At 54.3% G+C, this 13,885-nt stretch overlaps 1 protein-coding gene across 1 annotated transcript; it reads left to right on the top strand.

The window, feature by feature from the left end:
- The first annotated feature begins 5,517 nt into the window (after nt 1-5,517).
- DUOXA2 (dual oxidase maturation factor 2) lies at nt 5,518-11,114 on the top strand. The gene is made up of 6 exons (XM_075159543.1): nt 5,518-5,664; nt 5,804-5,861; nt 7,707-7,841; nt 8,025-8,238; nt 9,294-9,508; nt 9,963-11,114. The coding sequence occupies exons 1-6, from the start codon at nt 5,518-5,520 to the stop codon at nt 10,160-10,162; spliced, it is 969 nt and encodes a 322-aa protein (XP_075015644.1). The 3' UTR covers nt 10,163-11,114.
- The last annotated feature ends 2,771 nt before the right edge of the window (nt 11,115-13,885 follow it).

Here is a 13,885-nt window from a genome sequence, read left to right on the forward strand (position 1 = left end):
GCAACCTGCAGTGGTTGTGGTTTGCTTGTGCGCAGAGGTCCACGCGACCTCCCGCACTGTAGGAAGGGAGTCCCCATAGACATAGCTGGATTTATCCTGCTGATTCAAAATCTACAGAGTTGCAACCCCCATCTAGAGCTGAGGCCTGAAGGTGCCGCAGAAGGTTTACCAGAGTTGTTCAGGAAACATGGGGCAAAGCCAAGGCTCAAAGCACATCACCACAGTCACAGCATAGCATGTCTCCCCCTTCCCCTTGGGTCTTCTCACAGGGCTCCACCAGTAAATGTGTTTTAAAATTCCTTCTGTCACTGAGCAAACCTCCCATTTCCTCAGATATGGGAATTGCTCTTGACCCAAGCCATGAGATGACATGCCAGTTCTCATGCACTTTTCATCTCTCCATGGCCCAGCACTGAAAACCCGCTTATTGCCCAGTCAGTCCAAGACTGGGGGAGGGTGTCTCTGGAGGCTTTCCAGCCTCGACCATGGCCAACATGATGTAGTGACAGTTGTGGTCTTGCTCTAAGCAGTAGGTTGGACCACAGACTTCTGAGGGCCTTTCCTACCAACATGAAACTTCTCTTCCATGCCTCTACACTGCCTTTATGTCTTCCTACAAGTTGCTGGGCACATCAGCAGTTTGACTCTCCCAACCAAACCTCAAGAACCATTTCCCTTCCCCAGGAGCAGCAATCCCTGGCAGAACTTGGTCTGTAAAAGCATGAGGAGACATTGACACCATGTCTCCCCTGCCTATCAAATCTTCTCCAGCTATTGCTGGGAATCTCCTCACAGGCAAGGCTGAGTCACAGCAGTCCTTACAGGATGCACTCAGGAAGAGGAACACGCAGATTTGAGCTAGGGACCTCATGCCCAAGGAAGATGGGCATCTCATGAGTGGCACTCAGCTGTCCCACAAGCTCCTTTCCCACACTTCAGCTGAGAGTTCCAGCTTCACACTCTCCAGTGTGCTCTCCCATGTGTGGAGGACCAGTTGCGAGGCTTCTCCAGAAAGAGCCCCCTGCTCTCACACCTGCTTCCCAAATCTCGTAAACCACCCAGGGGGTTCCTTGACATAATGAAACCATACTGACCTTGGAAGTCCATGGTGCAGCTTGCTGAGGGAAAGCTTTGCAAGCTTGGATTAGTTCCACAGACTTGTCAAGCTTTCCAGGAATTTTGTAAGGTCTGATGAGCCCTCCAGTCTCTGCTTTTCCACAGATTCCCTGTGCCACCTTTGGAAAGTCATTCCCTCCCTCTGCACCTAATGAAATCAAGCACCCGCTTCCCTAGCCTTGTCTTCTCCCATCAGAGAGGATCCCTGTGCCCTATCAAGGCCTGGAGTTTCAAACCCCTCCAAAAACTGTGCTGCAGAGGGTGCAAACACGTGGCTTCCCCCAGAGCAAGGATCTGATCCAAGCTCCATCTGATCTCAGCAGATTTGGCTCCCCTAAAGTTAGGGCTTCAGCCTCCAAATGTCTCCTGAGCTCTCCCCAGAGCCACATGTCAGTTGGGACTGTGGGACACATCAGCATCGTGAGAGAGCAGCAGCCCCACTGCAGAACTTAATGTGACCATGCAGGTAGACGAGAGCAGTTTCAAGGCGTTCAAGAAGCCTGGAACCTGATCCCTATGGTCCGTGTTCGTCACAGCTTATTTCTAGCTCTCCCCAGTGCTGGTGGGACAGACTGGGGGACTGCCACCTTCCCCCACCAGCCAGCCAGCCTTGGGGTTTCAGAACAGGCTGCATCTCCCCAGCCTTAGATGTCATCCAGAAAATCCCAAATCTGTGCACACGCTATCAACAGTGGTGTCTCCAGCTTTCCCAGCTGGGGACACTCCTGGGGCCAGATGCCCCAGTGCCACCACAGTGCACAGCAGGGACTCCCTCCCCCGGTGGGACATAAGGGGTGTCTGCCTGTCCCCACGGTGTCCTGTGCCCATGCAGGCAGGGACATGCATAGTGCCAACCCACTCTGTCCTGTGGCCCCGATCCCTCACGGGCAGGGATATGTGTGGCTCCATTGCACCCTGCAGGTGGGGACGTGCATGACCCCATCCCATCCTGTCCCCACACATGACCCAGACCGCCCCAGTCCTCCATGCAGGCAGGGATATGGGCGGCCCCAACCTCCTAGTGCCCCATGGAGATGTGTGCCCCAAGCAGGCAGGGACACCAGTGGCCCTGGCCCCTTGGTTAGTCCCCCATGCAAATGGAGACGTGTACCCCCATCTCACCGTGTGCCCTGTCCCGCAAGCAAGCGGGGACACCAGTAGCCCAGCACCCTGGTTCCCATGCAGGTGGGGGGGGGGCACACCGTCCCATCCCACCCTGTCCATCACACAGGAAAGAAACGCGTGGCCCGACCCCTTCCATCCCCCCACGCATGGCCCCATCCCAACTTGTCCCTCAAGCAGGAGACGGCAGTAGCACGACCCCCTACCCCCTCCACTGGAGACAACGCGCGCAGCCCGACGCTCCGCAGGTAGCGGCGTGCATGGCCCTGGCTCCCAGTCCCCCACGCGGGTGGAGGAGGGACACGCGTGGCCCCTATCCCCCAGACCCGCCCCCCACGCAGGCGGGGACACGCGCGTCCGCGGCCCCCGGTCGCGGCGCTCACCTGCGCGGCGGTGCGGCGGGCAGTGCGGCGGGGCGGGCCGCGCCTGCATTTACATAGGGCTCCGCGCCCGCCGCCGCCTATAAGAGCGCGGTGCGGACCGGTGCCGCCCGAGCCCCGCCGCCGCCGCCGCCGCCGCCACCGCCACCGCCACCGCCGGCAGGTAGGTAGGTAGGTAGATAGGAAAGGGCCGCCGCCCCCCGCCCCGCCCCGCCCGCGCCCCGCTGCCCGCCCGCCGCCGGCCCCCGGCGGGGCGCCCCGCTGCGGCCCCGGCTCTTCGCGCGCTCCGGGGAGCAGCCCCCGGACGCTGCCGAACCTGCTCAAGGGGTACCGGGTAGGCAAGGGTGGGGAGGAGAAGATGAATCCCCATCCTGAGTTAAGCCAGTGGTTTTTCCTAACCGGATTTCACCCCCTTACAGGGGCAGGAAACTGCAGGGAGTGCCCCCATCCCTGAATTGCAGCTCTGTTCATTCAGTTTCCAGGGGACAGGATTTCCCTTGTTTCAATGGAAAATACCAATCTGCAGCCCCGAGCAACCCAATCTAGGGTTGCTGTTGGCTCTGCTGTGAGGAGGTTTTGGCTGGGCACTTCCGAAAGGTCCTTTCCAGCTTGATTCATTCTGGGGCAGGAAAATGGGGTTTCTGCAAGCAGAAACTGCTGGGGTTTGGGCAAACTTTCTGCTTCTTTTACCCTTCTCCCCTGCCAGTCCACAATATTTTAAACAAAAGATAAGTTGTCCATTTCTGCTAAATTACTGATCTTTCCCTGAAGATGTCTCTAGTCTTTTTCCTCTCCATACACTGTGACAGAGGAAACCACAGGGGCTCTAGGGCCACAGCCGTGCTTCTGCATGGAGGTTTTCCAAGGTGCAACAACTTCAGTTTCCCCTGCCCTGAGCTGCAGGCACCAGTTTTCCACTTCAAAGCTGAAAAAATGCCAAGGAGCTGGTCTTCTGTGCAGGGTAATCAAGTGAGAAAGATTGGGCAGACAGCAACAGAAAGAGTTTTTTCCCTGGAAATTATCTATAAAACTATTCCCAGAAGTTGCAAAGTGTAGAGGAAACGCAAACGTCCCTTGATATTGTTTGAAAGTTAAATTTAGATTTTAAAAGACAACATTTTCCATGTTACGTTCTGAGTTTTCAATTGTTATGTATTGTTGACCTGTTTTAAGCTGTGAAGAGTTGCTTTTTGGTGAATACAGACTTGGAAATCATTCCTTCCCTCATTGCATCTCATGTGAAATTTGGGCAAAGCTCTAATGAAACCAGTGGAATTCAAGCAATCAAGATTTAACTTGTCCTAGGCTAAACTGTTCATTTGTTTCTTCTCTTACAGGCGCTCAGGCTGTTTGTGGGCACTTTTGCTGGGTTGGTGACCCTGCGGCTGGACTTCAGTCCAACATTGTAGCATCGGTATTCAACTACAGCTCCTGCTTGCCAGGTAATCACAGCAGGAATGGTGCTTGAAGGCTGCCCTTCCATGGGCTTGGCTTTCCAGGGAAACAGCCCAAAACAGTTACAGCAAAATAGCACAAAACAAGTATTGTAAGTACACGATAGCTCTGTTAGTCTGGAGCAGAGTCAAGACAAAGTCAGGCCTGGGTCAGTTGTAAAAACCCAGTCTCTGTTAAACTGTTTGCTGTAATGATCGGGGTTACTGGATAGAGAATTATTCTGAAATTAAATATTGCTTTATGCATTGAAAAGTGACTTCAGCTGCCCAGGTAAATTGTTTTATGATACTTATTGTAATGCCCACCCACTTCTGGGGATTTGGGACCCGCTTTTTGGTGGCTGAATTGCTCTGAGTTAGATCTTACCTAGAAATATAATTAATACTGTTTTCAGAAAATGAGAATAAAATCAACTCCTCCGTGCAGGGACAGAATGAAACTGTATTTGGTCATGAGTCATATTAGCTCTGGTATTCCCTGACTTTAGAAGACTTCCTGGGGTACTTACATGCAGAGATGCTATTAAATAAGCAAAATAAAAGGACTAAGCATGTAATCAGTTTTGGTAGAAAAGATCTAACCCAGGAACAGGGGAAGCTCTGTAATTGCTAGAACTACAGCGTCAGTGGGAGTTCAAAGCCATCTGTGGGAATCACACACTTCATCTGCCATTTGATCTCATGTAACTCAGTTTCCTTTAGCCTTGAGATGTGCTCCTGATGCTTGCGTGCTCCTTGCACCTACATCCCAACTCCAGGTGTTGCTTCTGGGCTCTCTGGACCAAGCACAGGAACAGTCCTCTCTCCCCAGATCATACTTTTGCAGCTCCTGGGGAAAAGCCTCTTCGAGGAGAGGAGGTGGAAATGGGGGTGGTGGGCTTTGTTCCGCTTGGTGATGGTGGCCCCTGGCTGGGGATAATTTTGCTACTGTGAAATTGATGTTCTCAGTGGTTGCTTGTCATTTTGGAGGAAGGCTGCATCTGCCGGTGGTCACCGGCTCGTGGACTTCCTCTAAGGGCGCACCACAAAGTGGAAAACCCTGGCTACATCTGCTGGAGGGAAAGACCCGGCTCTGTCTGGGGAGGAGCCGCTCGACTGGTTTCTGGCCCTGGGCCGCTCCTCAAGCCGCAGCAGGACAGCAGCTTGTGGTTCCCCAGGCTGCCACAAACCCTCCAGGATGGCGGAGCCCTGCCCCGGGCACCTCCTCTCCTCCACCGAGGGCTTTTGGGTGGCATGTTTCTCTTCTAGGGAGTATTTTGCCCTGCCTGTTTCCTTGCAGCGTCACATTTCCTTGTCCCTCCGGGGAGTTTTGAAGTGGACCTCCTGCAGCTGGTTCTTCCAGAGCTGAGCTGGGCCTGGCCACCACAGGCTTGAGGCAGCTGGGCAGGACAGTGCAAGGTCCCCGCTGTGACGGCCTCTCTCCTGCAGGCTGCCGGAGGTGCAGGATGACTCTCTTTGACGGCGTCTACCCCTTCTACCCGCAGCAGAGGAAGGCCTTTGTGTTCGACGTCAGCACCATCATAGTGATCGTGGTCTTCCTAACGATCGCTTGCAGCTTCCTGCTCATCATCCCGGGCATCCGCGGACGGGCGGTGAGTGACCCCTCTCCCTGGGGATAAGCATCTGCTCCCCACGTTTTGGATGCTGGGGCTCTCCCGGCTGGTTGGGGCGAGGCGGGAGAACAGCCAGGGCTGTTCCTCCCTGCCTGATGTCCCACCTCTCTCCTCGCAGAGGCTGTACTGGACGCTCCGGGTTCTCCTCAGCCTCGTCGTGGGAGCGGTGATCGTCGGTAAGTGCTGCTCAGCCCTCAGAGGGCAGGGTGTGTGTCTGGGAAATGCGAGGTGGCGGTCAACAGCCGTGGCCTGGCTGAGGCTGGCTGCAGGGTCTGCCCGACCCCTGCTCTGCAAAGCAGTCACGCAGCTTCCCAAAAGGGCTTCCCCATCCCTGGCGTGGGGGCTGAGAGCACCTGGAGGTGCCCGTGGTCACTTCTGAATCGAGAGGGAGCTTTGCTGGCTGTAACTGCACCACGGAGGTCGAACAGCCCCAGCTCCTGTGGGCTGCACAGCCCCACGTTCCTCCGGCCGTGCAAGCCCTCCTGAGCTGCCCGCTGCCGAGGGAGCATGGCTGAGCAGCTCGGACTGTGGCCAGGCACGTCTGGAGGATGATAGGAGCCTTGCAGTGACGTGGAGAGAGCAGGTCGAAATAGAACACAGGCAGGGCAGAATTGCGGTGGTGGGGGTAAAGACCTTCCAAAGAGCAAGGCAGGAGGAGAAGGAGGGGATTTGATTTAGCAGAAACCAGGAAATCTTCTGTAGTAAATGGGAGAGGCTGTGGGATTTCCAACTCGGACAGGGCGACAGGACGTGTAAGCGAAAGATGTACTGAGGGGATAGAAGATGCCATATGGGGAGAGCAACCAGCCCTGACCCTAAATCAAAGAAACTCTCCTGCTGCGAAGGACAGGGTGGATTACAAGACTGCTTGGAGAGGGATGATGAAGCACAACCTGAATGACTCAACCCCCGATTCAACCAGGCGATAGAAGTAGATATCCAGGCTGTGACCAGCTGTGGGACTCTGCTGGCTGACACATGGGCCAGTCCAGCATGCGGTGGTCACCCTCCACCTGGGGGTGTCCAGGTGCTGGGAGATGCCACCAGAGCTGCCCGGGAACATGGTGCCAGGATGGAGATGGCAGAGGGGTGGAGGTCAGGGTTTGCTCCACAGCCTTAACCAGCTCAGCCCTGGAGAGCCATCCAGCGCTGCTCTCCTTGCAAGGATGCAGCCGGGTGCTGCTTGGGCACACAGGAGGAATTAATTGTTTTAAAGCCAGCGTCAGGGTTTCTGTCTGGCGGCAGCAGGGCACACTTGACCCTGCAGCTAGAAAATGCTCCTGCAGAGCTGCTACTGGATCAGTGCCCTCACAAGTTGATTCAGCAGCTGAACTTATTTTCGGGCAGGTTTAAAAGGTCTTGTTCAGCCTGAGATCAAATCATCACCTTCACTTTCAGCTCATCTGAGTGCCAGAAAATTAAGCCCACTGCAAAGTCAAAGTGTTTCAGAAAAGGATACTTTGTTCCCAAAAACATATACCAGAAATATTTCAAATTTTTCCCCCAGCTGAAATGACTGTCAGAGCTGTGACGGCACTTGCCACCCCTCTCCACCGCCTCCGTTTGACAGTGATCTTCACTATTCACTGCTAGTGCGATCTGGGGAGCTTAATGTTTGGCAATGAAACTCACCCGGGTTCCTGAGGCTGAGGAACGGGCTCATTTCCGAGCCCTGTCCCTGGGGGCTGCGGTGCTTGCCATGGTGGGGAGCTTGCAGGGAAGTCCTGGAGAGGATGTCCAAGGAGGAATCAGGTCACGGGGTTTGTCCCTGGGGATCTGAGCTCCCCGACTCCCGGACTGAGGGAGTGGATGCTCAGCGAGAGGAGGACATGAGCTCTGCCAGGGCGTGGGGGCTGGTTGAGGCACGTCCTGGTGGCTGAGTCAGCTCCTCTGCCCTCCTTACACTCCCTTGCAGGGACACGGTGGGAGCGCCGCCGTTTGTGCTCGCCTGTGATCCCCCTTGAGCACAGCAAAGCCTGAGACCAGCCCCTCTTTAACCCAAGCTTTACTTTTCCTGGCAGTTGTCCAGTTCACGGGGGACTGGGAGACCGGCTGGGTGAAGACAAACACCTCCTACAAGTCCTTCAGCCGTGCCCTGGTGAACGTGGACATCGGGCTGCATGTCGGCCTGGCGGGGGTGAATGTCACGCTCATGGGTGAGTCTGATGTCCCTGTCTGCAGCTCTGGAGTGGCCATGGCCCTGGGAGGTCTCCAAGTGCTCTGTGGGTGGTCTTGGTCTGTGTGGAGGCTCCTGGGACCCTGCTGTCCCTGGGGTGCCCGTGGTCCTGGCTGGCAGCCTGCTGGGACACAGCAGGACTTCAGTCTTCTCCCTCCGGCAGGAAACCCAGTGAATCAGGTCAATGAGACCATCAACTACAACGAGCACTTTCCCTGGAGCTTCGGTGCAGACTACGACCACAGCTATGGTGAAGGCCTGGAGAAGGGGCTGCCCAGCCCCATCCTCTATGTGGCGGAGAAGTTCACCACACAAAGCCCCTGTGGCATGCACAGGCAGTACCGCATCTCAGGCCACTACGCATCGGCCACTCTCTGGTGAGCCTTTCTCTCAGGCAGGGGAGACACAAGGGCGTGGGAAAGGCTCTGCTGCCCTTCCCAGGAGGAAAGCCTCTGCAAGGTCTGCGGTCAACCCTGTAGGCACCTTGGGGTGAGCAGATAAGAGGGATGGTCCTGGTTCTCTCTGCTGGTCAGCTTCACCGGGGCTGGGCACAGGAGAGAGGAACGTGGTACAGATCCCTGCCGTGATGTGGTGATGATGGCAGGGGTCCATCCCCATGGAGGCAGTTGGAGCTGCTGTTCTCGGTGGCCCAGAGAGGCCCATGGGCATGTGCAGAATTCTCCCATCCCCACCTGTGAGGGTATTTAATGTTTGGGAGTGGGACCAGATGAGGAGAAGCTGATGATGCTGTTATTGAGGGGTTGATCTCAACTCTTTAGTTGGATCTGCTGGGCAGTGACATGTTACTGCTCCTCTGGGCTGAGAGAGAGTGGTCCATGGCTGTCAGGAGATGCTCCCCTCTACCATGGGTTGTGGAGGGCAAGGACAATTGCAGCGCTGTTCCCCCTGCACTGGGGGGGAGAGCAGGGATGAAGGAGCCAGGAGAGGGGCCTGGTGGTACCATGGAGCAAGAGCTCCTGGTCCATAGCTGAAAGCTTCCTCTGTCACCGAGCTCCTGAGACAAGTTCAAAGCTGCTGCAAATGACTAATGCCTGCTTCTGAAATTATCCCAGCCCTGTGTGCTGCTCTCTGGGGTCTGCACTGCCCCACAAGTGGACGGGCAGGGAGCTGAGATAGTCTAGATACACTGAGCGGGCTGCCACGGCCTCCTTGAGGCTGGTACGGTCTGTGGGCTGAGCAACGGGAAGAGGAAATCCGCGCTTCTGCCTTCTGGATGTAGCAGTGTGAGCATTGCACAACTGCTTGCTCAGCCTGGAGGCCAGGGGTCACTCCAGCCTGGCCACAGAGCTTCTTGGCCTCATACAATGCAACCTGGACCCCAGATTCCTCCTCCCACATGGAAATCCTCACATAGAGTGTCCTAGTCCGTGGCACTTGCTCAACTCATCCATTGGTCTTCTCTTGTCTCTAGGGTGGCCTTTTGTGCTTGGCTCATCTCCAACATCCTCTTCTCCATGCCCGTCCTAGTCTATGGAGGCTACATGCTGCTGGTCACAGGAGCCTTCATGATCTTTTCGTTGCTCTCGTTCTCCACTGTGAGGAACTCCCTGATGTGTCCGATCCAGTTTGGGACCACAATCCTGCGCACAGGCTATGGGGGATCTTTCTGGCTCACGCTAGCAATTGGTAAGGACACCAAGCTACATCGGGGCACACCACCTTGTCCCTCTGGGTATGCAGGAGTCCCAGTGCTTTCCCCCCAGAAGTGCAGGTGAAAGAGCTCAGGGAGTGCAGCCCACCAGAGCCCCAGCCTGTGTCTTGGCAAAGCAGATCCTGGCAGAGATGTGGAGAGGGCTGGCAGAAGTGGGAGCACCATCCCCGTCTCAAGGGTAATGGAGGGATTTTTAGTCCCTGTGGTGCAGTAATGCAAGGAGATGGGGATCACTTGCCTGGGTTTTAAGACCCATACCTGGGTTTTAAGATGCTCAGCACAGCAGCTGAAGCCACCTCATAAAGTAGAAGGCCATCTTCCATAAGAGAAAGCATTGTCCCCTGGCAGGGGGCCATCAGAGGAGGGGTGTGGGGTGGGAAGCGTGCTGGTGTTTACAGCAACGCTCTCAGAGAGCACGTTGTCTTCCAGGCTTGCTCTGTTTTGTGGCTGGCATCACTGTTGTTGCACTGCACTACTTCAACTTGGACCTACTGAAAACTTTCTTTGATCTCCGTGAGGGCAAAGCAGAGGAGTGCCAGGAGATGACTGAAGTGTACGTCAACCCTCATTTTGTGAACAAAGGGCTGTCCCCTTTTCAGCCCTCCAAACTCAACCCCAACAGCATCTAGAAGAAAGTTTTTCCCACTCCTTCCCTGAAGGTGGACCCGAAAGGGCAGAGCACAAACCCTTCTTGATGTCCCCAGAGACCCATTTCCGCATCCAACTGCCTTTGAAGAGTGCGCGAGTCCACGTTGGGATGGGCACTTGCCGAGAAGTACCTTTGCAGACTGTATCTCCCTGACCATGCCCTCTGGAAAAGGGCAGGCTGCGATCGGAGCAGCTCGCAGCTCCGGCGACTTGAGCTGCACACTCCCATGGGGATCTCTGTCCCAGGAGAAATGCCCCTCCTGCTCCTTGCCCTGGCACAGCTTGGTGCAGTGCGCCTCCGATGGCCAGTTCCCACGTCAGAAACTGAGCTCACTGGTGACATTTCTCGCGGGGAGCACCCGCGACTCCAAAAGCCGGTGATTGAACCTGCTCATTTCTTTCTCGGGCACTGACGTTCAGTGTAGACCTTTAGGCGTACCTGGGAAAGCCAAACACAGACCCAAACTCCATCAGGCTGGATGCTGCACAAGCTAGAGTGAAAAAGCTGCTCCAGGAATAAAGACTGAGTAAACATGCAATGGAGTTTTCCGGGGGGGAATGTGGTTATTTTCACTGGGCTCACCACGAAACGCAAGCCTGAGGCCAGGAGTCAGACCCAGCCAAGATGAGAAATGAAGTGCATCAAGCTGCGTTATTACAAACACGAGATGGGCTCTGGCACCAAACCCACTGGTCTGATGAAGTCTCCATGGGCTGGCACAAGGAGATCGCCATATCTGAATGCTGGAGACCTGGGCAGCTTCAGTTCAATTAATTGTAAAGGACATCATTTCAGTATTTTGGCTCTTTTCTTTTTGAGAAAAGACCCTCGCTGTTAAGTTACTTATTTCTTTCACGTGATATTTATGTTCCACTAATGTGATTTGTTATGGGCAAGAATTATTATTTTCAATAAAATTGTATTAAAAACCCGCTCCTTTGAAACACTTTGGGCATTTTTGGGGGGGACTGTGAGGCTTATCTGCAGGCGACTGCTTGCGAGCCCCCAGCAGACGCATCCTTCCCATGGGGGAAGCTGCCTTGGCAGAGGTGCCCCCAAGGCAGGACGAGGCTCATTGGCACGTGTGAGGGTGAGTCTTTGAGAAACCCTTGTGGGGAGCAGCACGCCGTAGGGATGTAGGAGAGCCTCAAAAGGACTTTAACTAGCTGAGTGGCAGGACAAAAGCCATAAGATTAAACCAGCAAAACTCCCTCAGGAAAAGGAGGATCCTTTCTCCAGCCTTTCATGCGTCCAGACATGTCAGGTTCGGAAGCATAGTGTGAAGATGCTATAACCATCCACAAGTCATTGGGGATGGTGTGGGACAGATCCCATGCCCTGAAAGCACAGGAGGCTGGGGGGTTTCCCATCCTTTCTGCCACATCTGGCACTGTCCAGCCTCATCTCCTGCTTTTAGGCATGATTCCCCCACAGTAGCATCCTCACCAGAAGAAAAACTTTGGCCTGTTGCATCAGACATACAGGGGCATGAACCCAAATAAACAAAATTCAATCTGTTTGAAGCGTAGAGACACCAGATCTCTGTGTGTCTTGCCCACTTCCTAGCAAACACAGGATGGCTGGGATTTCTGCAGCAGGGCTTGCATGGGGCCAGCTGAGCAGTGGCAATGACATCATGGGGGATGCAGAGACCCCTTCATGCATTGTGTCTCATGCAGAGCAGGGGGTCAGGGCAAGGAGATTTGCAGGTGGAGGACTGCAAGGAGATTTGCAGGTGGAGGACTTGTTCCCTTGCCACCACAGGGAGGTGCACACACGAGGGCCATTGCTCAGGGATGATTATTTTGCCTCACTACTGTCCCGATCCAATGTCAGGGGAGGTTTCGATATGATCCCAAGAGCGAGACTAAGACACAAACGAGGTCAAATGCCGTATGTCCTAAACAACTTCTGCTATCAAAAGTAAAAGTTGGTAGCGATAGGATTGATCAGAACAAAGACAGAAACCAAGCAAGCATTCGGGATAGAGTTGCAAGAACAGTCACCACCATGGATCTGCGATGTCTCGGGAGTCCAAGTCTGTCGGTGTTTCGGCAGTGGGCAGTCGCGGCGGGGTCAGCGGTGGGCGATGAGCTCCAGGGTCGGCGGTGGGCGATCCCCCCGGGGGTCGTCTTGTCAGTCCCCTTTACTCCTGTTCGAGGGCTGCAGTTTCCATGGCAACGGCACGTTGCCACATTCCTAGACAACACGGAGCCTTGCTGAGAGGCATCCCCTGCAAACCGGAGGCCTCCGTGGCCTTGCAGCTGCTCTTATCTTTGAGACAAATGTTTTATAGTTCAGTTTCTCACACTTTGCAGCGGCTCTTCTTAGATAAGCAATCCTTGAGACAAATGTTAGGATTCTTTGAAGTACAAATGTTTCAGTCCCTCACAACTACATGTTGTCATAGCAGCTTCTTCACATGCCCTAGAAGAGCTGTGGCTGTATGGCCCCTGGGTTGTGCTGCTGCAGGTCTTACCTCCTCTGTCCACCACAGCTCCTAGCAAAGTCTCCTGGCTGGACTGAGCCGTTGTTGGACAACAAGATGTAAAATAATTGCCATTAAATCCCTGGCTCTTGGGATTTCCAGGCTGCTTCTGGCCCCACATTTTCCAGGGAATCTGGCATTTACCAGAGAGTCAGTGCCAGAAATGGAACAAACATCATAAGCACCTCGGAGAGCACAGCCTGGGGCTTTGCAAGGACTGTGGTCCCCATGCCTGGAGGCACTCATTGCACCAGAGCATGCAGCCACCATGCCCTCTAGCAGGCAGCAGAGCTGCCCACTCCTCTGCCCCCCCAGGCTGGGCTGCAGGGGAGAACATGCCAGGGAAAGGCAGAGGTTTATGAGGGCTGAACTTAAATTCCATAAATAAAATGGGTTTGTTGCACCTTGTATCTAGACTATCTGTAGGATGAAGCATCTCCTGGTAGATGCCATTGGGAACATCCTGGCTGAGGTCTCCCAAGTCCAAGGAGTTCAGCTCCAACCTATTTTTAAATGCCTGTTGGGTCCTCTAGGTCCTCATTGAATGCCTGTTGGGTCCTCTAGGTCCTCATTCTAGCCGGAGTGGGACGGGGCAGGATGCCATGTCTGAGCACACCCTCCCCAGAGGGCCTGCCCCACGGTGGTACCTCCGCAAACCTCTCTGCTGGGCTGGGGATTGCTGCCATCAGACCATCTTCATGCCCAGGGTCACTCCAGGAGCTAAAGTCCTCCCATATCCCCCCTGCTCGTTTGCCTGGGTGTTCTGGTTTTTCAGCTGGGATAGAGTTAAATTTCTTCCTAGTGCTGTGTTTTGGATTTAGTATAAGAAGAATGTTGATAACACACTGTTATCAACTGATGTTTTCAGTTGTTGTTAAGTACCCTGCTAGTCAAGGACTTTTAAGCTTCCCATGCTCTGCCAGGTGCACAAGAGGCTGGGAGGGAGCACAGCCAGGATAAGTAACCCAATTGGCCAATGGGGTATTCCATACCATATGACGTCATGCTCAGAATAAAAATAGGAGGCGTGGTCCAGGAAGTTGCGATGGCTACTTGGTTATTGGTCAGCGGGTGGTGAGAAATTGCATTGTGCATCACTCATTTTGTATATTCTACCATTGTCATTATTGTTGTTGTTGTTGTTGTTATTATTATTATTATTATTATTATCCCTTCCTTTTCTGTTCTATTAAACTGTCTTTATCTCAATCCACG

Source organism: Calonectris borealis, chromosome 11 (genome assembly GCF_964195595.1).
Source record: "Calonectris borealis chromosome 11, bCalBor7.hap1.2, whole genome shotgun sequence".
NCBI lineage: Eukaryota > Metazoa > Chordata > Aves > Procellariiformes > Procellariidae > Calonectris > Calonectris borealis.

Bases quoted from the DNA above. Each gene is read 5' to 3' on its own strand.
- DUOXA2 (XM_075159543.1), top strand. From the start codon at position 5,518: ATGACTCTCTTTGACGGCGTCTACCCCTTCTACCCGCAGCAGAGGAAG. The intron at 7,842-8,024 runs GTGAGTCTGATG...TCCCTCCGGCAG, and splicing joins GGTGAATGTCACGCTCATGG to GAAACCCAGTGAATCAGGTC. The intron at 9,509-9,962 runs GTAAGGACACCA...GTTGTCTTCCAG, and splicing joins CTGGCTCACGCTAGCAATTG to GCTTGCTCTGTTTTGTGGCT.